Source organism: Manihot esculenta, chromosome 18 (assembly GCF_001659605.2).
Source record: "Manihot esculenta cultivar AM560-2 chromosome 18, M.esculenta_v8, whole genome shotgun sequence".
Classification (NCBI taxonomy): domain Eukaryota; kingdom Viridiplantae; phylum Streptophyta; class Magnoliopsida; order Malpighiales; family Euphorbiaceae; genus Manihot; species Manihot esculenta.
In genome coordinates this window covers 4,921,192-4,942,902 of record NC_035178.2, presented here as the reverse complement: position 1 = coordinate 4,942,902, position 21,711 = coordinate 4,921,192, and the positions used below count along the sequence as shown (strand labels likewise).

The following is a 21,711-nucleotide window of genomic DNA, read 5'->3' as shown; positions in this document are numbered from 1 at the left end:
TTCTAAAATTATGCTTTTTGTAGGAGAACTAGGCCGATAGGGTCCCCAAATGCCTCTTGTCGCCTTAGGCAAGAGGCGATGCCTTTTGAAATGAGGCACCAAAGACAAATTTATATAGTTTAAATATATATAAGAAATATATTTTTAACATAAAAATATCATATTTGTATGGTACAAGTATAAAATTAAGATGAGACTGTTAAACTAGAACTGGAAGAAGTAGAATAAGCAGCAAAAAGTCAATAATACAAGTATATAATACCCATATCATTAATCACACATTTAATCAACAATAAATCAATGATAAAATTATATAAAATCCATATTACAAAACCGATCTACAATAAATAAACAAATTATAATTTTTGACATTTTATAATTAAAAGCGATAAAAACAACCATTTAAAATAAATAAGAAAGTAATCTATAATTTTTTGAAATTATACAATTATAAGCATTAAAACAACAAAAATACAAAAATTAATTCAATGAAATTGCAGGGAAAAAAAAAAGAGCTGTTGCAACCTATTTGGGGAAAGGATAGAAGAGAATGGGAGATGAGAAGAAGAGGAAGAGAAAAGAGAAGGGAAAAAAGGTACTGCAGTGCTAGCTGAACGTGTGGAGCAGTGAGGGGAGAAGAGAAGAGGAGAAGAAGAAGGACAGAGGAGAGAGAGACAGACCAGCTGGTGGGAGAGCAAGAGTGGCTGTTTGGAGCTTTCTTTGGCTGCCATGGAGGTCTTGGGAGCTGTCTCTTGAAGATTAATAAAATAAACTGTAAGGTTTTAAGTTTAAAAGCCTTGAAATTAAAATTTAAAAAAAAAAAAAAATTTTTGACAGAGGCTGCGCCTCAGGTGTCCCTCACCTGGCAGCTTTCCCTCTGAGGCGCTCACCTCAAAGGAGGACGCCTTGCCAGGCCCAGACGAGGCTAGGGAGGGGCGTCTCACCTAGCACCTTTCACAACACTAAGGGGTAATAACAACCTACTAACTTACTCATAAATAGTATTGCATAAAACATGAGCTAATATGACCAACAAAATGAAGCAAAATTGTCAGAGCCATTCACATCTAAGCTTAGCCCTATAAGAGAATATCAAAAAATTCTAATACTTATGGTAGCATGTCGGAAACGGTCAGAGGTGTGTCTGTCAAATACTGACACTTCATTTCATTTGAACTCTAGGTGCTCCATAGGTGACATCATAATCATGCGTGTGGCGAGCCCATCCAAAATAGAAAACTAAGTCCTTCTAACTTCAAAAATCAAAACATTAGAATTGATACTTGCTACAAATTTTGAGAAAGTTGCAACACTAAAACCACTATAACACTATTTTCAGGAAATCTGCTAGTGCATAATCGCACTAGCTATACTTGTCTCTGCTGTGTGACAAGAAGAGAGCACTAGAAAATAATCAAAGATATATATATATAAAAAATAAAGAAATTTAAAACCTGGCAAAAATTGTGGTTGAATCAAAGAAAATCATCCCAAAAAAATGTGATGATAGTTAATAGAACTGCCTGATTAAAAATTATTGTCAAGCTTTTCCTCTCACCAGATTGGATCTTCCCCCAGTGATCATCCACAATTCACTTTCCTTTCTTGACAGGTCCCCAGAAGCATCACCATTAAGAGACAATCTCCTTATGTCATCAAGAAGCAACTTCTGCTCCCGTTCTTTCTGTTCAAGTTCAATTTTAGCAAGTTCTACCTCTTCCACACCATCAGGCACCATCTCATCAGCCTCCTCTTCAACATCCTCATCGTCTTCAGCTGGAAATGACAGACTACTCTTTCGAGGTCTGAATCACATATCTCATAAAATCAGTTCGAAAATTTTTCTCAATTTTGCATCTTATACCACAAGATTATGTCTGCATAAGTAAATTCTCAACCAAAAGACGGCATCAGTTCAATGAGCATACATATACCAGAAGAAAAATATGTTCCTATATCCACACAAATTCAATATCTATAAAATTTGTATTGACTGACTGAAAAAAAGCTCAGTGAAATAGAATACACCTTCTTTTGGGTTTTTAGACAGAATAAACCTCCACATCTAAATGTTTACTTAACTAACAAATCCAAGCATATGGCTCATTAATCCATCCTTAATTTACAATATGGGAGCCACAATTCTACTTTTTACTCCCTCTGACTAAAAAGATATGCTTGCTTTTCTTTTCATCCATCCTAAGTTATGGGGTACCTTCCTAATATACCGTATTTCATATGCATTGAGAAAGTAAAAATTTATTAGTTGCAAGAATAATCTAGTAATAGAGCAATACAAGTTGAAGTATTGAGAAAAGACAATATAAAATAATGGAACATGCACACTGGTACAATGAGCTATGGCTCAATTTCAACTTTCAAATAGGAAAATGGAAGAAATGTGGTGCCCAAACTTTTTTTTCTTATTCAAAAATGTAAATAATAATAATAATACTAAAAAACACATTCTCACTTGGGAAGCCGTGCAAAAAGGAGATTGGTCAACACGTCCAGCATAACCTGAAACTGGCGAGATGTCATTGTTGCTGTTATATTACGTGTATTGAAAGTGAGCTCTTTCAGGGGCTTCACCTGCAGAATAAATAAAAGGCAACCAAGTTTGTCAAATTAATATCCAAATTTGGAAGAAAAAAAACTGCATTCAAAGATAAGAATCATGTGCTACTAGGTTAAGCAATATATAAACAATAACCAATGAAAGTATAACATTGCTGTTTGACCTTCAGGTCAGGAGTCCCGCCTTTGTGTCTTGTATACCGGAAGTACATATCACAAGGCATAAACACTCTTTCAAGTAGAGCACCAGTGCGTTTTACTTTAGGGGAGCTTCTTCGAATTTTTGGGAGCCACTGCAGTCCAGCTCCAGGATCAACATCTGTTGGTGCAACATGAGCCTGCACATGCTCCAACATCACAGAGAACTCCATGCGCTTCCATGTCATTTCAGGTACAGAGTCAGAAAGTTGTACATCTCCACTGCCCAGTGCTTGTTCGATCATCTCATAACCAACATGAAGGACAGAGTGAAATGATCGGGCTAAAACACGCCCACTAACAGCAGCAAGCAGGAATCTACCCTGGTTGGCAAAACAATTTTGTCCCAGATCACGAGTGCCACTAGTTAAAACATTTAATTATAGAGATCCTTGAGATGATTTTATATTTATAAAGAATCCTGAAGTGTAACTTATTGCAATATCTTTTCAATCTGGCAAATATCTCAAGCATGGATCATATTTATATACTTCAAGTGGAAAAAAACAAGTCGAAAATAAGAGAATATGCACTCATTTCTCAAGTACAAAGCACAAATACAATAATAGAAGCAGATAATTTTATGCATGATGCACTAGTTTCTCAAGTAAAGACAAATCCCTTTATAGACAAACATTATAATAGGAGCAGATAAGTTTATGTATAATGGAACAACTACAAGATTGAACATTTAAAGCGTGACCATCGGAACTAGAAAAGGGTCATTGTAGTTCTCATTCTCAAATGAAGAAAAATATTCTAGAAGTGAGTTTCACGGCTTACATTGGCTTCTTCTGAATGCAGATTGAATTGAGGCTCAATAACATTCACCATGAAATGGCGAGTTCCTTCCTCCTCAGAATCATCTATGCTTCCATTTGTTGCTGGAAATACAGCTAAGAAAATAGATGCCTATTGGTTAAGAACTTCAGTAACAAGCCGTAGAAATTTCGCATTGCAAGTGTAATGTTACAATTTATTAATTGTCACGGCAATAGACCAATTAGCAACTAGAAGCATGAAAATTTAACAGCTCATGAACCAATATGCATTTATAAGTTGACAAATTTTAAAAAATCTCAAGACATACCAACAGCAGAAGATGAATTCTCCATTTTAGTTGAATGTGATGGAGATGAGAGAGATCCTGAAGTCTCTGTATTTCGAGAAGGGAAATCAACATTATAGCTGGTAGAAGGGGGTTTAGATATATCATCTTGGTTCACTTTAATTTCAGCATGTGATTGTTTCTCCTCAAGTAACTTCCTCTGTGCATACTGCCGAGAAGGAGAAGGCTTGGGAGGTGCAAATGCTTTGGATAATCCACCAACCCAGGACCAAACAGCATCCCTATTCTCTATATTCCATAAAAGCTTGAGACCATAAACAAAAACTCTCTGACAATTGTCAGCAATTACCACATTGTATCCATCATCATCACTTGGGTCAGATCTTGTGTGATCATCACTCTCACTCCCATTTTCGAACTCAGACCTCACATATGTCATCTCAAGATTTCTTCTCCCAGCCTCTTGCCACGTCAATAACCTTGCAGGTTCAGCCTTTGGTGCCTGCCTTCTGATTGTAAAATAATCACATGATAAAAGAAATCCCTCATCCCGATGCTTCTCAGTGCAAGCACTGATATTGTTGTGTTTTTCACTGGGAACTCTTTCCATACCTGAAGGCTGGCAATTTTTCTTTGTCATTTGAACTACTTTTGCAACACTGGTAGAATCTTCTTTATCTAAGATGGCCTTAGGCATGTGAAGGTCCACACCCTGGTAAACAAGATCAAGAGTGTCTCGCTTGCATTCAAAATTGTACTTCTGCTTACCCCGACTGAAACAGATTTCATATTTCAACTTTGTCATATTAAAAGTAAGTCCTTTTGCTGGATCATCATCATCTAGTGGCATATGTTTTATACGAGCAGGTGTAGCATCTATGCGAAGGAAAAATTCTGTCATTACTCTATCCAGTGACAAATTGCCTGATCTGGGAATTCGGGGAACTCCAAAACGAGGCCACCGGGAGAAATAGCGTAATTTGTGAGGAGGAACATAATTCAAATTCCAAAATTTAATTAACCATGCAAAATCATGGGCACCGACATTCAATACTGTTGGAACAATTGAAACATTTCCAGGCTTGTGAGGTGGATTATACACAGTGCTATCACTCATGTAGGAAGAAGAGGATTGATTCTCACATGAGGGAACAGAGGGTCGTAGAGAGAAATTCCACCGAAGTGAGAGAGATGTAGACCTGAAGGGATCAAAAACTTTTTCACGAGGCTTCCCTTCATTGGGGAGTGCAAATAGGTAATGATTCAATGGAGTGCCAGAATCACAGTCCCAATCCATTGTGACTTCAAGAATAAAGACTGGGGCTTCAAGGAAAGCACCATACACACCAGTAGGAAGTTTTAAGCCACAGTTATTTGCCAACCTCTCCAAACTGCTCAAGAAAATCTTAAAATCTTTTGCAGAAATATAAATACGGCCATCTGACTGCTGGATCTCCATGGAACCAGATGTAATTTGAAGCTTGTCAAGCCTTTCATAAGGATCAGTTGTTGCAAGAATATGCCATATACTTTTAGAATATCCTAAGGTGATATTTCCATGAATATAATTTCTCATATCATCCCACCATGGTAAACTGCGCTCCTTTTTTGGTGGCTGAACTAGAGGACCAGGATTTCTGACACTAAGATTTGCCCTACGAAGAGCAACTGTAAAAGCATAGCTCACATCAGCAAAAGACGGCTCATATCCGACTCCATATGATACTTCAGCTTTCTGAAAAAACAGAGGCAAATCGAAGTATGATTTTGTTGGAGGAGTTGTGCCAGTAGCTGAACGGAGTAAGCGCACCTTTCTCCACCTCCCAATGAAGACATCTTGGTAAATTTGGGGCTGAAAGCAAGTTGCCTAATTCAAGAGAAGAATAGTTATACTTAGAAAGAGAAGCACACAGATGCAAGACATGTACAAGAAACTGCAGCCTAATTAATGTGGACTAGAAACACAAACACGTGGACCAAAAAAAGGACAAAAATGAGATCACATTTTCTGAGCTTCAATCATTTGTCTAAGCAATTGATAGTTTAACCATAGTCACTGCATAAGCATCTGATAAAGGCCGGTCTAGAAATGACAATTCACTACTCTATTCATAGGCCTACAGTAAAGACATACTCTCAACATCAACATGATATAAATGTCAGTGGGTACACAGCATTATTGCTATAGAAAGTAAAATCTAAACCTGTATTCTAGGATTTTCTCTATCTGCTACCAATAAAGCAAGTTCATCCCTTTCTTTTCCTAAATGAGTTGAAAGATATTACAGAAACACTCAAATTTGAGAGAAGAAAGAAAATGAACAAATATTGCCCACCATCATAAGTTTCTAGCAACAAAAGAAAGAGAACAAGACAGTGATGGTATGACATTGTTACTAGAAGATTGATAGTCTTGATGGAAACATTTGGTCTTCAGGTATCTTTTCCAACTCATTCCAGCAATAGTGTAGCATAATCATAAGATTCTTTCAAGAGTCTTCTTGAAAATTTTATTATCAAATTGTACATTTTATGCCAACTTGACTTAAGCATCAAGTGTTTCTTTACAGTTGAGGGCATAACCCACTCCATATGAATAGCTCAGCTCAGGAAATAGTATCAAGTGTATGGCTGAGAGAATAACTTGTGAGCCAATCATCCATTCCATACTAAAATTTCCTTATAGAGATATGTAATATGCAATGCCCACTGTACCCACAAACATAAGTGCATATGAAACTAGAAAGCCAGATTCCACCTTCTACTCACTTCCTTCCAAGAGTCACATCTCCCTCACCAATCAAGAATCCATTTCAACCATCTTCTATCTTTCTTTATCCCTGGCTAACCGTAATTACAAAGCAGCAATTCATATCATTGAACAATGAATATTTTTAAACATGCTATTTATGTAAAGCTCTCTAGTTAATTACCATTTACTCCAGGCCCAGTTGTTTATTGCTAGAAATTAAGCAGCCAGAGAAAGCAAATAATCATATGCTGAAATGAGGGGGGAAATCAAACATCATAGCCTGGGAAGGACAAGAAGTGGCTGAGAAGCAGCTTTGAACCTTACCTGCTGTGCTAGCACAACACGGCCTTCACATTTACCAGCAGTAGCAGCAAAAAGAGGAAACGTGTAATTTCTTAGCTGAATAACAAGACTGCTAGCACACAATAGAATGTTACTCCCATAGAGTCTGGAAAATGGTATCTCCTCTTCACGACAGACAGGATCCAGCTTTTTCAGAACCTCTATCATCCCATCATCTCCACCATCAATCCTTGTCAAGCTCACATCCAGCTCTCTAGCAGAAATGGAAAGAAGAGATGTCCTTGAAGTGCTAGGCCTAAAACCAGATTGAAACCCTTCCCTACAGGCACCTGAACCTTCAGAAGGTACTAACTTCTGGCACGCCTGGTAATATGATCTAAAAGATTGCTTGTAAATTTCTTCTTGCATTTTCTGAATTGCAGAAGGATCTTGTACATCAATCTGAACCCCATTATAATTAAATTTTCTTTCAGTGGCAGACTCATTTGTTTCCGCAGTTTTAGAACAATTACTAAATTTGGAAATAAATTCATCAAGAAACTTCTGACGGACAGCCAGCTCACAGGCCTCGCTCTTCATCAGCTGGTAGTGCTCATCAAGCCAACCCTGGATTGGTTCTTCCTCAATATCAGCAATTAGCTTACGTATACAAAACTTCACACATCCAAATTTCATTGAACTAGACTTTTTAGGCTTTGAGCTTTCTTTCTTCATCGGAAATATGAGTTGTGTTTTAGCAGCAGCAACAAGTTTCAAAGCCCGCAGCATATCTTCAACTGAATCATCAATGGCACGCAACTCCAACCTGTATGGCATTCTAATATGAACATCAAGCCCTTGAATCACCCAGTCCCATGTGATAGCTGAGGGTAGTTTTGAATCAGATGAAATGCTAGAAGCACTAGGTATGCGAGAAATTTGCATTCTACCACTCTTGAATACTCTGGCCCCATTAAAACTGAGCATAAGTCCTTCAAGAAGTACTCCTATACGGGCATTCTCTGAAAAAATTGACTGAAGCTGCACCACTCCATCAACTCCATCTCCAACTCCAGCTGATATATTCAGCATTTCTACATCGACAGCAAAAATGTTTTCCTTTTTCTTAGACTTGTCAAAATTTCCTGATTCAGTATGTCTCATGCTTGAGGCTTCTTCCCTACGTTCAGTACCATTTTCCTGAAGCTTTTGCTTGTGTACCAGTAACTTCAGTTGCAGAATCAGTTCAATCAATGATAAATGTGCATCAGGCTCCCACCTGACAGCAATTTCAGTAGCACTGAAAAGAGAGCAAATAGCAATCCCTTTAAGACCACCAGAGCGCCGTACAAATTTTGCATTCTGCATTTCAAACAATTTTACTTTTGTATCAGGTCTATGTTCCTCCAAATGTTCCTGATAAATAGACCTTGCTCTTTCAAGTTCCATCTCTGTAGTTTGGTTCTCCTTGTTCACACACAAAGTGAAATGGAATATGTCAAGAGAAAGCGAATAGTTCAAATTCTTGCAATCATCAGAAACTGTGGATATCACACTTGCAGTACGTGGCATGCCATCATCTGAGACACTAATTACAACTCGACCACCCTGTGATCCATAATTGACACGCTTTGGATCAGCAACAACAGCATTTTCCAAACTTGTTTCACCACAAAAATTTACAGTACATCGTTCCAAATTAAATTTCAATACTTGAATCCCCTTTCCTGATGGCTTAGAGGATCTCCCACTTTGGCTCTCTGTTGTTTTTTTGCCAGAACTGGATAGACTTTTCAGGAGAGACTGAAAGGAAATGGCAGTTACTACTAGTGATTCTACACGTTTAAAGTTAAAATAAATACCCATACCAGTGACGTCAATGGAGAGAGCTAATTTACATCTAGCACCATCTTCTTCAGACGATTCACTATCTTTTTTTCCCCAATCTAAACTAACCCTTGCTATATGAATTAAAGCACCTGAATTTGATTCAACAACAAAAGGGCTTTCTTTCAAGCATTCTTGATATTCATCTGCCATGTGGAAGTTCAGCTCACCGAGCTCCAAATGTATCGTGGTGCCCATGCTTGATATATTATTTGCAAAAACATGTGATGATTGCGAGCATAACTACACAAAGAAGTCAAACATTAATTTTCTGCACTGCTACAAAAAAAGGTTACTACTTAATTTGAGCAAGGGAACCCAAATGATCAGAACAAAAAGAAATGAACTTGAAAACCAGTAGAACATGAGATCCTGAAAGATAAAATCTACTAAAAATATTAAAATCGCACAGACGCACTGATTACATAACAAAATAGACAAGAAAAAGTTGGAATTCGCAGCTGCTCCTCATATGTCATCACACTCTATTTCGTGGAAGTAGTGACTGAACAGACAGTTAGGGCATGAAAATTGTGAATCCTATTAAATGGTTATAGCTTTATCCAGCAATCAGTAACACGTTCTGCAATTCCTTAAAGGATTTGTTAAAATTGAGGAAACAGGAAAAAAGTAACCAAGAACAAATAGAGGCTCTTCAATCCTTAAACAGAAGTATGCAGATCAGCCATAAGACCTCTCAAAACTCACTCACAGCTATTGGTATTGCCACTAGAGTTAGCACCTTCAGTGTCACATAAAACTGCATGGTATAGAGAAGGCTAGAACTGACTTCAGGAAGTTTATAACAATGTGTACAGATTTAAGTTAAAGCTTCTGTCAAGTAGAGAAGTCATTTAAGGTGGCCAACTTTACACCAACCTCCGAAAGTCCTAAACTCTGTGTCTATGGATATATACTATCCCTCTTCCCCCCCCCCCACCCAATTTTTCCACCCAACCCCAGAGCATAAGACAAAAGACCAACTTCTTACCATTTGGCTGTTGAGGTTTGCAACAAAAGAATGTAGAATAACTAAATAACTGATGGAAACAAAAGGGGGGAAAGAAGAGAACAATCCTACAGCTATAGAGCATTAGCACAATAAAGCATCTAAGATGGACTTCACCGTGATTTAAACAAGAAAATGCATACTCTGCGTGCATCACTTACATGATATAGAGGCAACCCATTGATACTATAAAGAACAATTGTCATCTCAGGAGCTGAAACAGTACATGTCCACATGATGGCTTTGGATGCAGTTGATTGTGATTTTACAGGAGCATGAATTTCCTCTCGGAGAACCATTTTTTTCTTTTTTGAGTAGTGGACTTGCAACCATGGCTTTAACCTACTCATTATAATGTTGCACTGGGTACCTCCCAACTTAACATCTATTTCAGCTCTAACCGGTGAGGTTGGCTGCAAAGTAAAAGCATATAAAGAAGGGGTAAATATGAAAAACCAACTAATCATCAAAAAGAATAAATTTTGGCTGTTAACCGATCCCACCAGAGTCAATAACACAAGCACACACAATAATACATTTAGTTTGGAGCTACACTTTTATTGATCAAAGTACTATAGTGTTAGAAAGCTTGAACAGCACCAAATGCAGAAATTACACCTTTAACTGGGACAAATAAGATAAACCAGATTGCCGCCTATGAATGATAGTGAATTTTTTATCTTTCAAGCAATGCTAGTCAAAATGTCAGACAGAAAAGACAATACCTAAAGTAATAGTACATACAAGAAAATAAGTTGACATAGCTACTACTGCCATTGAACATAAATAACTGCTCAGTTTTTACAATTCTTTACTATATACAACAAGTATCAAATTTATAAATACATCCAACTACAGTGATTGAATTATAGAGGACTTACCTCCATTGGAACATAAACAAAAGAGACGACAACAACTTTCAATATCTCCATAACAGAAGTGCCAGCTTCTCTGAGAAGCTGAAATAAAATGCAAAAATCATCAAGAATAGCACAGGTAGAATGATGAACGGGAAAATTACAACTCCAAAAGAGTTCTAATAGCAATCATTACTCATACATGTATCTCACTGAAATCCATTTGAACATCAAGACGAGTACTCTCTCCCATTTCTTCAGTGCATTGGGATTTGATGCTCTTCAACTTAATGCCCATGATATTATTCTCAATAACAAGACCATATTCCTGATGAAAAAACCTCACATCCAATTTTGGTAAAGCAAAGCTAACCTACAAGACAAAAAGCAACTTCCTCAACTGACTTTCAGATCAGTAGAAAAAAAATGGCATGCGTATAAAATTTGGCAAAGATAGCTACTCCATGTAGCTGAAGAATGAGAACGGAACATATCACCTAATATAGACAATAAAAAGTTAAAGAAAGCATATAAGATTTGAATAAGAATCATGCTAGATGTCCCACCTGGCTGTAATATTATCGTGTTACACTGCCTTACATTTCACTCGAGACATGTCTCACTTTATCACCCATTGATCCTAATAAGTAACCCAAGAAAACCTAAAATAATTTATCAGCACCAATTCTCTCTTTCAAGTCTAAATTTGTTCTGTCATTTATATGAAACCCATGCTCAAGTATCACACAAAACAAATCAATTGAATAAAAAATTTAAACTCATCTAAATTTTTAGCATATTGACAAACCTTTTGAGGAAACATAGAGGTATACTTTATAAATGCAACCAGTGTTGATTGTTTTCTTTGCAGATCTTTAACAACAGCAGAATTGACTACTGTTTTATCTGTCTGAGAAGCATCTGAAATCTTATTTTTTGAAAGCAGCTTCTCATTCAGGTGCACAAAGACCTCACCACAGTTAATGTCCAAATTGCAGATAATTACACCTACCTCCCTGCAGCCAAAAAGCAACAAATAGAAAATAATGGAAGTGATGAACCCAACACCTTCATCTTCATGATAAAAAATGAAGTAAGAAACATGCACAAAATAAGGGCATTTTGCTCATGGAAAGAGGGGAACGGTTGAAAAACTGAAAGGATAAGCACAAAGAAACTAAGCAGTCCAATCTAACCTCTACATCAATCCCTTCTAATATGCCTCTACAAAAGCCACCATGAGAATTTCTTCTTCATCTTTCTTTTTGATGTAGTAATTATATTAAGAGACAGAATGAAAAAGCCCTAAAACAAAAAGGGCACAAACATCCTCCTAGAAGAAAGAAACAACCAAAAGAAAAGCCTATAACAAGCAAAAGGGCTCAGCAATTCTGTTGTGCATCAATAAACAGATCCTAAAAATATAGCAAAACACTATGGACAATCAAAAGAAAATCTTTCCAAGGATAAATTGATCATGTATAATATTTCTTGAAATTACTCATTCCAACAACACGCAACAAGGAAACTTACAGATTGCCTAAAATCCTTTTCTTAGCCCATCATCGCAAAATCATTGAGATCTATATGGAAATTCATTCCTTACCTATTAACCATATTTTGTTGTAAAGCAATGCAAAAGACAAAACTCTTGATATAAGAGTTACCATTAAAGCCTAGCATTATGCCGAGTCAAAAAGAGAATACTCAAAGTTTGTGACCAATCAAAATCTTAGAAAAATGAAAGGTCGATAGCTGACTTTGTAACACAAATAGCTAAAAGAAGAAATTATTTGAAATCAACTCTTCATGGTGTACAGTCAAACTTTGCCTTAATCACTAATCATCATCCACCACACCGAATTTCTCATAATCAATCACAAATCCTCTTATCAACTTCCCAAATAAGTGGTAGCATATTAGTCGCATACTCTTCAATATTAGTTGTGAGGAAAATTCCTTTTTAATCATTTCGCTCTATTTTTTTCCAACTGAAAACATTTTCTCGGAAAATGAATTATTTCACGTTGTTCAGTCGTAACATTAACGAATCAAGTAAAAAATTATTTTAAGGCATTTGAAGTATATTGGAGAAAAGAAAATTATTCTCTTTCAATGAGGAAAATCATGAAAATGCTTTGATCTATGAGAAATTCATATCTTTGAATTTATGGCTGAATAGGAGAGAAAATTTGCAGAAAATTAATAGTAAATTATGGTATTGGTACACTGGTGGCAGATGTCAACAGCTGATGGTTGACAGTAATAGTTGGTGGACCTATAGGTTTGTGTGTCGAATTTTATTCAAAGGTCCATGGGTAGACCAAAATATGAGAAGGTGTGTTGGGCTTTTCAATTGTGGACTTACAAGGAAGGAGAGATGGGCCCACCATGCACAAGCCAATTAGAGCCTGCATTTTCCCACCAATAAGCCACTCAACATTTTGTATTTATTCCATGTGGAACATTTTTCCTCAAAACCCCTTCAAGTGCAACAGGGCTTGACCTAGTTGACATGGGACAGGTAAGAACCACACTCCAATAAACAAAAGTAGGGTGTATAATAACCAATTAACCACACACCCTTTCATACCGAAACAAACACCGGCTAACGAGTTTATCCAAGAATTATTTCTGCCAAAAGACCACCATTGAACTTTATTCAAAGTCCATGGATAGGCCCAAATATGGGACAAGGTTTTGGACTCCTTAATTTTGGACGTATAAGGAAGGAAAGATGGGCCCACTGTGCAAAAAACCAATCAGCGTGTGCTAGAGGCCACAGTTTCCCACTTATAAGCCCCTCAACATCTTTGTATTTATTCCATGAGGCAATTTTCTTCAACACGTTTTCTTCCAGATTCTTTGCCTTTTTATTGGTTTAATAAAAATTGAAAATTGATTTAGTTTACTTTTGACCAATAAAATACATTTCTACTGACCAAATTGCCTATGCGCATTGCGCAATGAACATTTATGCACAATGAACCTGGGAAAATGCATAACACAGTTTTGGAAAATTATTTTAAAAGAAACAAATGGAGTATGAACATAGATTTTGCAAAATAAAAAAAAAATGTAGGATTTTTTGGGAAGAACCTTACAATGTAAACTCCAATTTTACAATTGTAGTTTAAACAACCCTTTTGATGTCCTTTAATATAATTTTGCCTTATAAAAGAAAGAAAATAACATCTTATCTAATATCACTACCGATTAACTAGTAATGACTAGACCTGAAAAAAAAGTTAGAAACTAAAGTAAATGAAAATACAAAGGGAAATTTACCTATCATGACCAAATTCACAAGAGAGAGAAAACTCTTCACAGGTGAAGGAAGCATAGGGCCCTTCCCTCACACCAAATGATGTCTCGCCTGTAGAAATGCATGCCCCACCATCCAAATTGGATAATTGGTCACAATTAACACGTGGTTCACCCATGTGAATAACAATTGGTAATATGTGTAGCTTAAAAAGTAGATTTGGCTTGGATCCACCATCTTTCGTTATATCCAATCTCAATTCCTTAACTTCAATCATAGCCTTGGGTGTCTGCAATGTTTCCAAATACGATTATAATAACTACTAGCAATCTTTAATATGAGGTGCAAAGTAGGAAGAAAAGGAAAATAGAAAAGAAAAACACAATCAATGCATGAAAAAAGTAACTACTAAGAAATCACAATCATTTTCAAAACAACCATTAGCACCTTCCTTCTCAATAGAGTATTTGTCACATGATGTCTATGCAAATTTACAATAGCCTAGAAAATACGCAGGTTAGCTCAATGAGCTGGCTCAAATTAAGGCCGTGTTTTTATTGGCTACGTATGTAAGCCCAACACAATCTCTATTTAATTCAAACAAACCAGCACACCACTATTTTTGTGTGATAAAGGTTCAGCCAAGCAAGGGCAGAAGGAGAGGGATCTGAGGGGGCCTTGCCCCACAACAACCTCCCTCCAATTTCCTTGCGAGGATATATATATATACACCTAGGGAAAAATTATTTATTTTAGTTACTGGCTACTCCGAAAATCATTTATATTTTTATCATTATCTAGATAATTTGAAATATTAGAAATGTTTATTTTCATTATATTAAAAAAATTATAGCATTGGCACCCTTGAAAAATATTTTTAGCTTAACTATATCTATCATGGTATTTTTTTGAATATACAACATTAAGCCTCAAAATGCATAGACAATAAATGTAGCTAACAAATTTTGAATCAATTTATTATAATGTTGGCCTTGGCCCCTCAAAAGAATTTCCTGGTTCAGCCTCTACAGCCAGGCCTCTTATTAATCGACAGCTATCCCCCTACATATATTTCACTTTCCAAATTCTGGATGTATAAGTGGAATTCTGCAGCTTGAAATTGCAGCTAGCTAAAAGTTATTACTTTATTTCCACTTAATAATTTAGGGAGAACAAAGGAAGAGCTGCATATTTATTCAGCATCAAGTGCAACCAACAAGGAAATGCAGAATATGATAAACTAACCTTGCTCTCTGCCTCTTAACCTAGGTAAAACATGCCCCTATATCCAAAGAAAATTCTATATTTGCATATCCTTTTTATTCTTCAAAATCCAACTGACCATAGCCAATGACCATCAACATCTATACTACCCATTTTCAGTGCAAAAAGTTGAATAATAACATGAAAAACAAAGCAATATAATAACAAAAGATCAATTAGTATATATGTACAATTTACTGGATGATTACATACATGAAATGATTTATAAGTACAAGTAATTTCTTTAAAATAATAACTCCACTAGACCACTTACCTTTACGACCAAATCTGTAACAGAAACTGACAAAAATCTTGCTATGTTAGCTAAGACCATCCACTTTCCCCGGCCTGAATTGCAAGTTCGAGCTTTTCGAGTTTTATTTTTCTGCATGCCTTTGCTAGAAGACCTCATTACAACTTCCAGGTCACATATTAAAACTTGCAGCTTTGGATCCCTGGAAAAGAAACCAGCCCCAAGTTTGACCAAGGATTGGCGTACACTTAGTCTAATTTCACCAACAGCTATAGATTCAACAGCACCCTGCAAAATTTTCCAAATCTAAACAAATCAATTATATGAATCACAACAAAAATGAATTATATCATGGAAGAACAAATTTCTTTTCTATCATGCAAGAGAAAAGGGTGGAGGCACAACTTTTGATGGTGAAACAAATGACTGACATACTTTGGCAGAAGGCACAGGGGAACAGGGTGGAAAAGAAAAGGTAGAAGAATAATTTCTTTCTCAAGGTAAATTTCTAAAATAAAAGAAGAAGAGAAGTATGCAAGCACTTCCTAGCCCATCAATGAGGAAAAAGAAGGGAAATCTGGTCCGATGCTACACAGCTTTAAAAGTGATAGATTGGACCAGCTCAATTAAAAGTACTCAAGTTTTTGAAGTTTGACCCCAATTCTAAACATGTATTTTGCTTCAAAACCATCCATAAAATCCAGAATGAGAAAAGGCCAGATCATAGGCAATAATCTGGAATTGCATGAAACATTGCCAATTAATCAAAATCACAATGTATACAATGCGAGATAATTAGCAAAATCATGTAAGTACTGGAAGCAGTAATTTGCAAAGCAAGGTGAATAATACAAAAAGGCATCGTATCAAACTCATAAAAACCTAATAAATCAAAAAAATAATTGCTCTGTTGTATCTTCTCGACACAAATATACTCCAAAGTGAAATTTTGGATATTGCAAAAACAAAAATTTCTTAGCAAAGTAAATACCTTGAGTCAGTCACTTCAAGAGACAAAGTGAATTATAACTGATGATACCTTAGTTTTAGCACAACAAGCCTTTAAATTACTACAATGTGGAAAACGACTATCCTCCTCATTAATTCAGTCTCACAAAAATGAAAAACAGACATAGTAAAGGATGTAGAAGGTAAACCTTCTTAAACTTCACTACGACATCCCTTAAACATTTCCATCCTCCAACCCGAAATCCAATAGATGCTCCAACAATTCGGCTCAAAATCCAAGCCAGCAACCTAGAAGCAAATCTGAGAAGAGATGCAAAATTCAAATTAAGCATTTAAAAAGGACAAAAAATTTCTTCAATAACCATGAACAATTATTATACTACTGATGGTAATCAAGTATTTCAAATCAATCTTGAATCACAACAGTCACAAGACGATAACTTAAAAGCAAGGGGATATATGAGACCAAAAACAAAGAAATTACATCATAAAAGCAATAAGAATATGCCATTTAAGATCTTCCCCCAATACTTCTACTTAAACAATCTGCAGCTTTTTCTCTTAGGTTTTCCGCTAGGCTTTCATTATTATAATTATCAGAGAAGTTCAGTAAAAACTGCTTTAGAAGATGCAAAAGGCACATGTCATAAAAGTATTAAAAGAAAAAAATCAATATCATATTGAAGAGTTTACCATGTACATCTACTTTCCTGCATCATATCAACTTCCAACTCATCCATTCACAAAACTAAAAGATAGCCTTACTCATGCACATTTGGCACCATGTACCCAAATCAAATCACCATCCCTTAGTACACTCTTTGATCCTCATGGATATTGTGCCAAACTCCCTTTGGTTAAGAATAAATTTTGCTTGCAGCAGTACACGTGGAAAAAAAAATAGTAAAAAGCAGCAACTCCTATAACTAAATCCCACATCATATGCAACCTCAAAAGGGAGACAGAGAGAAAAGAATAGAACAGAATATCCAGATTTCCAATGGAAAAGAAAAACTGACAGTAGGAAGGAAATTAGGAAACTAAAGCAGGAAACGTCTCCCCAACTAGATAAGCGGGGGCTTTTATCTTTCAAGTTCAGGTATGGCAAACAGTTTCATTCTGTGACCAAAACTTTCCAGTTCCGCATTCACTGGATTACAACTCGGACATAAATGCAAGCTCCATTTTGCATCAGTCATTTCCGAAGACATTATACTCGACTAAAGTTCCCCTTAATATCGACAAGACAGAATTTCTTATCAAAATTCAGTTGGCAGCCACTAGGGGTCAATCCAAGCATTTATTTATAAATAAGAACCAAGAAATGGATACACATAGAAAGCGAAATTGAGGGGACTTACATGAAGACCATCCACAATGTGATGGAAACCATCAAGAATCCGAAGAGGAATTTCACAGGTGAGGCAGCCATTGTCTCTAGAGTTGAAATTATCAAGTCCGAAACCCGATCAAATCATCCAAAAAGAACCAGCGACTGAAATGGAACGCATTCTCCGCATATAACTACTTCTCAAGAACCCAAAAAGCATTTCCAAATGCGAAAACAAAACCCTAAGGAATTGAACCAAGTGAAGAGGGGATTTTCCTCAAATTTGGTGGGGCCTGCAACGTTCACTTTCAAGGAATCGGGAAACAGACTCCGAGGCATGGTGATCGGGTCCGTTTCATTTATAAGAACGTAGATCCGATCAGTGATGTCCTCGCTGATCACATACAGAGATAGAGAGAGAGCACGCTCAGAGACTGTTCCCTTCTTTTTCTTTTTTTTTTTTTCCTTTTTTAAGGGGAAAAAAAAAAAGAAAAGAAAAAGAAAAGAAAGATAAAAGTGGATTCGAATCTGGTGTGGTGAGGGCGTAGAAAGCAACGATTTTTCTTTTAGAGAGACGTGCTCGAGATGTCCTTGTTAAAGGATTTAATGGTGAACGAGTACTGTCAACCGAGATCGGACGATTTTGTCAACGACTCGACGGCGGTTTTTTCTTTTTATACTTGAGGAGTTTTGGGTGAATTGGGAAGGTCAACTCAAAGTGCGTTTTTATTTTATACTTGCGTTCGCGACTGCCGCGGTAAAAATGGTATAACGGTGGGCTGGCGTATTTATATGACTGTTACACAGTGTTACATTACTTGGATTGAATAAGGTACATTAAACAGGACAATAAAAACTTTTTGGTTTAGTCTTTATAGGTGTTAATGTTACTTTAATTTAGGTATTGTTTAGGTGGGCATAAGTATAGTAACATATTAAAACTCCTCAAACTTTTTATTAGTTTGTACTGTTAAAATAACTTTTTATAACATATAATATTTTACTTTTTTATATAAATGAAATAGTTTATTTAATAAAAAATATATATAAATATTATGAGATTTATCAATTTTTACTTTAACATTTATAATTTAATTTAAAATTTATTATTTAATTTTATATTAAAATAATATTTCGTGATATTATATATTAACAAAAAAGTATAATAATTCTAAATTATGTGCTAACTTGTAATTCATATTATAATATATTAATTTAATATAAAAATTAATTATAAATTTTATAGTAAAAAATCGAAATATTATAAAATTTATTTGTAGGTCAAATATATTTATCTTATACTTCAAAAAAGCGAATTACATGAAAATGCATTTTATATAAAAATATATTTTAAAAAATAAAGAATTTTAAATCAAATAAATCCTTGATTTGTAATAAAAACGAGTATTTTGAAGATAAAATGTTTTACTATCCATATAATGTTATGTAAACGATTTTCACTTTAAAAATCTAAAATAATTTAATTAAAATATAAAATTAATAAAAATAAACCTGAAAATAATTGTTGGATTTGAGTCATCTATCTGGATCAATCCAGATCCACATCTTTATTTGTAATTATTTAAAAAAAAAAAAAAAAAAAAAAAAAAAAAAAAAGCTAGCAACTGCGAAAAAGGCAGTTGCATATACGTTTGAAGTTATTAAAGAAAATAACTTCAAGTTTTTCCTTCATTTATTTCTATGCAAATAAACAATAATAATAATAATAATAATAAAGTGAGCTTGCCTTCTACTTCTTCCTCATTCATTTTTCTATTGAACGGATGAACATCTCCATGAAAACAAAGCAAAAGGAAAATTGCAAGGGATGCAATTAGATTCATCAAAGTGTTTTGGTGAAGGCCTGCCTTGGGAAACTCTCATTTCAATTTTATTGTGGTGTAATTTGTTATAAAAAAATTTACACTTTTAAATTATAAATTATCTTTATAATTTATATTAACAGTATGCAATTATATAATAAATTATGTGAGATAAATATTGATGAAACACATGTCGTATTGCATAGTTTATGCCTTAATAAATCACTTAATTTTCTTCAAAATTTAAATTTAGACTCTTAAAAAAATTCATTCACTGAGTTAGGTTGAGTTCCAAATGAAGTGAAGTCCTCATACATTATAGCTAGTTAAAGGTCTTTCTTTAATTGTATTTGTACTACATTTTTGAAATTCTGAAATTTGCATGTTTGTTTTGAGATTCATTAAGTTAACACATACATGATTTATTTTATTTATTTTTAATGTGAAAGTCAGTGCGTTGCACGGCCGAGATAACATCGTAGTAATATTTAAATTAATTATTAATTAACTGTAAATAAATTATCAATATTTAAACATGAAGTCTTTTATTATAATTTAACATATTATCTTTATTTTATTTTGATTCAAACTCTAATAATTTGCAATTAACAAATAAATTGCAAATTTTAAAACACATTGTTATATATTTTTCACCCTATCATTTATTTATTATATTTTTATTTATCTATTTTAATTTGTATATATCAACTCATTCTCATATATAGTTTATCTCTTAATTAAATTATTATTAATTTCATATTACTAATATATTATTAGACTTTGTGTAAACTCTATATTATGCTTAATCTCTTTATACAACTTATTTTTGTCCCTATTATTACAAAACTGTAAATATATGTATAATATATTGTATATTATACTTAATATTACTTATACCATATTTATTCTCTCCCTCAATATTTAATATATTTTATAGCTATCGGATATAATTTTTATTTTTTTATAATAAAATGAAAATTTTAATTGTATTTAGATATTCACCGAATAAAGATATGAAATATAATATTGAAAGAGAATATCTAAAACTATTTTCCTAATGTGTTAGGAAAATAAATTCATATAGAAAAGTTATATGAAATTATTGAATAGCTATCAGAAATCATTATAGAAATAATTAAAAAATTGTAATATTATCTCTCTATATATACTTTTATATCTATTTATCTATCTATCTATATATATATATATATATTTATCTATCTTTTTTCTAACACTATGCAAGCTAATACACATCCTGCATAAAGATATATCACACATCTTGTATAAAACATTATCTAAATTAATACACATACTGTATTAAATGTTTTTAGTAATATAAACTGTATTATTTGTCTTAAAATCAAAATCTAAAAAACAAAATTAAAATATTCTTATTGTTATAAATTAATACATAATTTTTATAAAAATATTGATAATCTGATATTTAATACAGAGAAAATGATAGGGTATGTGTGAGTGAGTTTAGACTAGATGATTCACCTCCTCTTCCTTTATTCTTTTCTCCTTTTATCCTCTAGTGACTTCCTTTATTATTTTCTCCTTTTATCATCTAATCACATATAACTGTCACCATGCTAGAGTATTACATGTCATTATCATGCAGAGCCGTATGTATAGACGTACTGCTATTTTCTCCATCGTCAGGCCGCTATTTAATTTCCTCCGGCATCCGTGCTAACATGATCCCAGATGTGGAGGGGTCTGTTCCCCCACTGATCCATCAAGTCAAGTGAGCTGAATTCTTCTCCATTGGGTCCAAATCTTGTTCTGCCTGGTCTGCCCGAGCGTGGCATGGGCTGCATACTAGAGGACAAGCCTGCGTATTAGGTTTTGATGGGATTACGGCCTGACTTTCCTACATGGGTTCGACTGCGGCTCGGATATCAGAGACCCAGCGATCATCAAGTACCCCTTTACCTGCTCATTGATTATTTCATGATTAATGAGGGGGTAAATTTCGAAACCTCAATTATGACCGCGCGGCTCTAAGAATGCTTTTGTCAAAACGTCTTCTCTCCATCTTTACCCATTTCAAATTCGTACTCTTGATTTTGCTCTTGACTCTTCTTCTTGCTCTGCTCCCGCTAACTTATTCTCTTTTACCTCTGCAATCTCTGCTTTGAGGTACGTCCTACTCTTCTCATGGCTTCCGTTAA

General features: G+C 34.7%; 1 protein-coding gene across 5 annotated transcripts in view; it reads right to left on the bottom strand.

Moving 5' to 3' along the window:
* Window positions 1–18,411, bottom strand: part of LOC110606734 (protein SABRE) — a 33,405-nt gene extending 14,994 nt beyond the window's left edge. For 3 of the 5 annotated variants that reach the window (XR_002486562.2, XR_002486561.2, XM_021745694.2), the window contains exons 1-14: window positions 17,743–18,405; window positions 16,570–16,681; window positions 15,434–15,700; window positions 13,920–14,185; window positions 11,440–11,647; window positions 10,834–11,004; window positions 10,656–10,733; window positions 9,936–10,187; window positions 6,921–9,008; window positions 3,866–5,711; window positions 3,559–3,671; window positions 2,742–3,098; window positions 2,474–2,592; window positions 1,559–1,805 (exon numbers count right to left, since the gene is read on the bottom strand). Coding sequence is in view for 2 of the 5 variants with exons in the window: in XM_021745694.2 (XP_021601386.2) it covers window positions 1,559–1,805; window positions 2,474–2,592; window positions 2,742–3,098; window positions 3,559–3,671; window positions 3,866–5,711; window positions 6,921–9,008; window positions 9,936–10,187; window positions 10,656–10,733; window positions 10,834–11,004; window positions 11,440–11,647; window positions 13,920–14,185; window positions 15,434–15,700; window positions 16,570–16,681; window positions 17,743–17,813 (6,195 nt within the window). In the remaining 3 variants the exon portion in view is untranslated. Of the gene's footprint in view, window positions 1–1,558; window positions 1,806–2,473; window positions 2,593–2,741; window positions 3,099–3,558; window positions 3,672–3,865; window positions 5,712–6,920; window positions 9,009–9,935; window positions 10,188–10,655; window positions 10,734–10,833; window positions 11,005–11,439; window positions 11,648–13,919; window positions 14,186–15,433; window positions 15,701–16,569; window positions 16,682–17,742 lie in introns of all 5 variants that reach the window. The other 2 variants (XR_006349473.1, XM_021745696.2) reach the window with 1 other exon arrangement.
* Window positions 18,412–21,711: the final 3,300 nt, after the last annotated feature.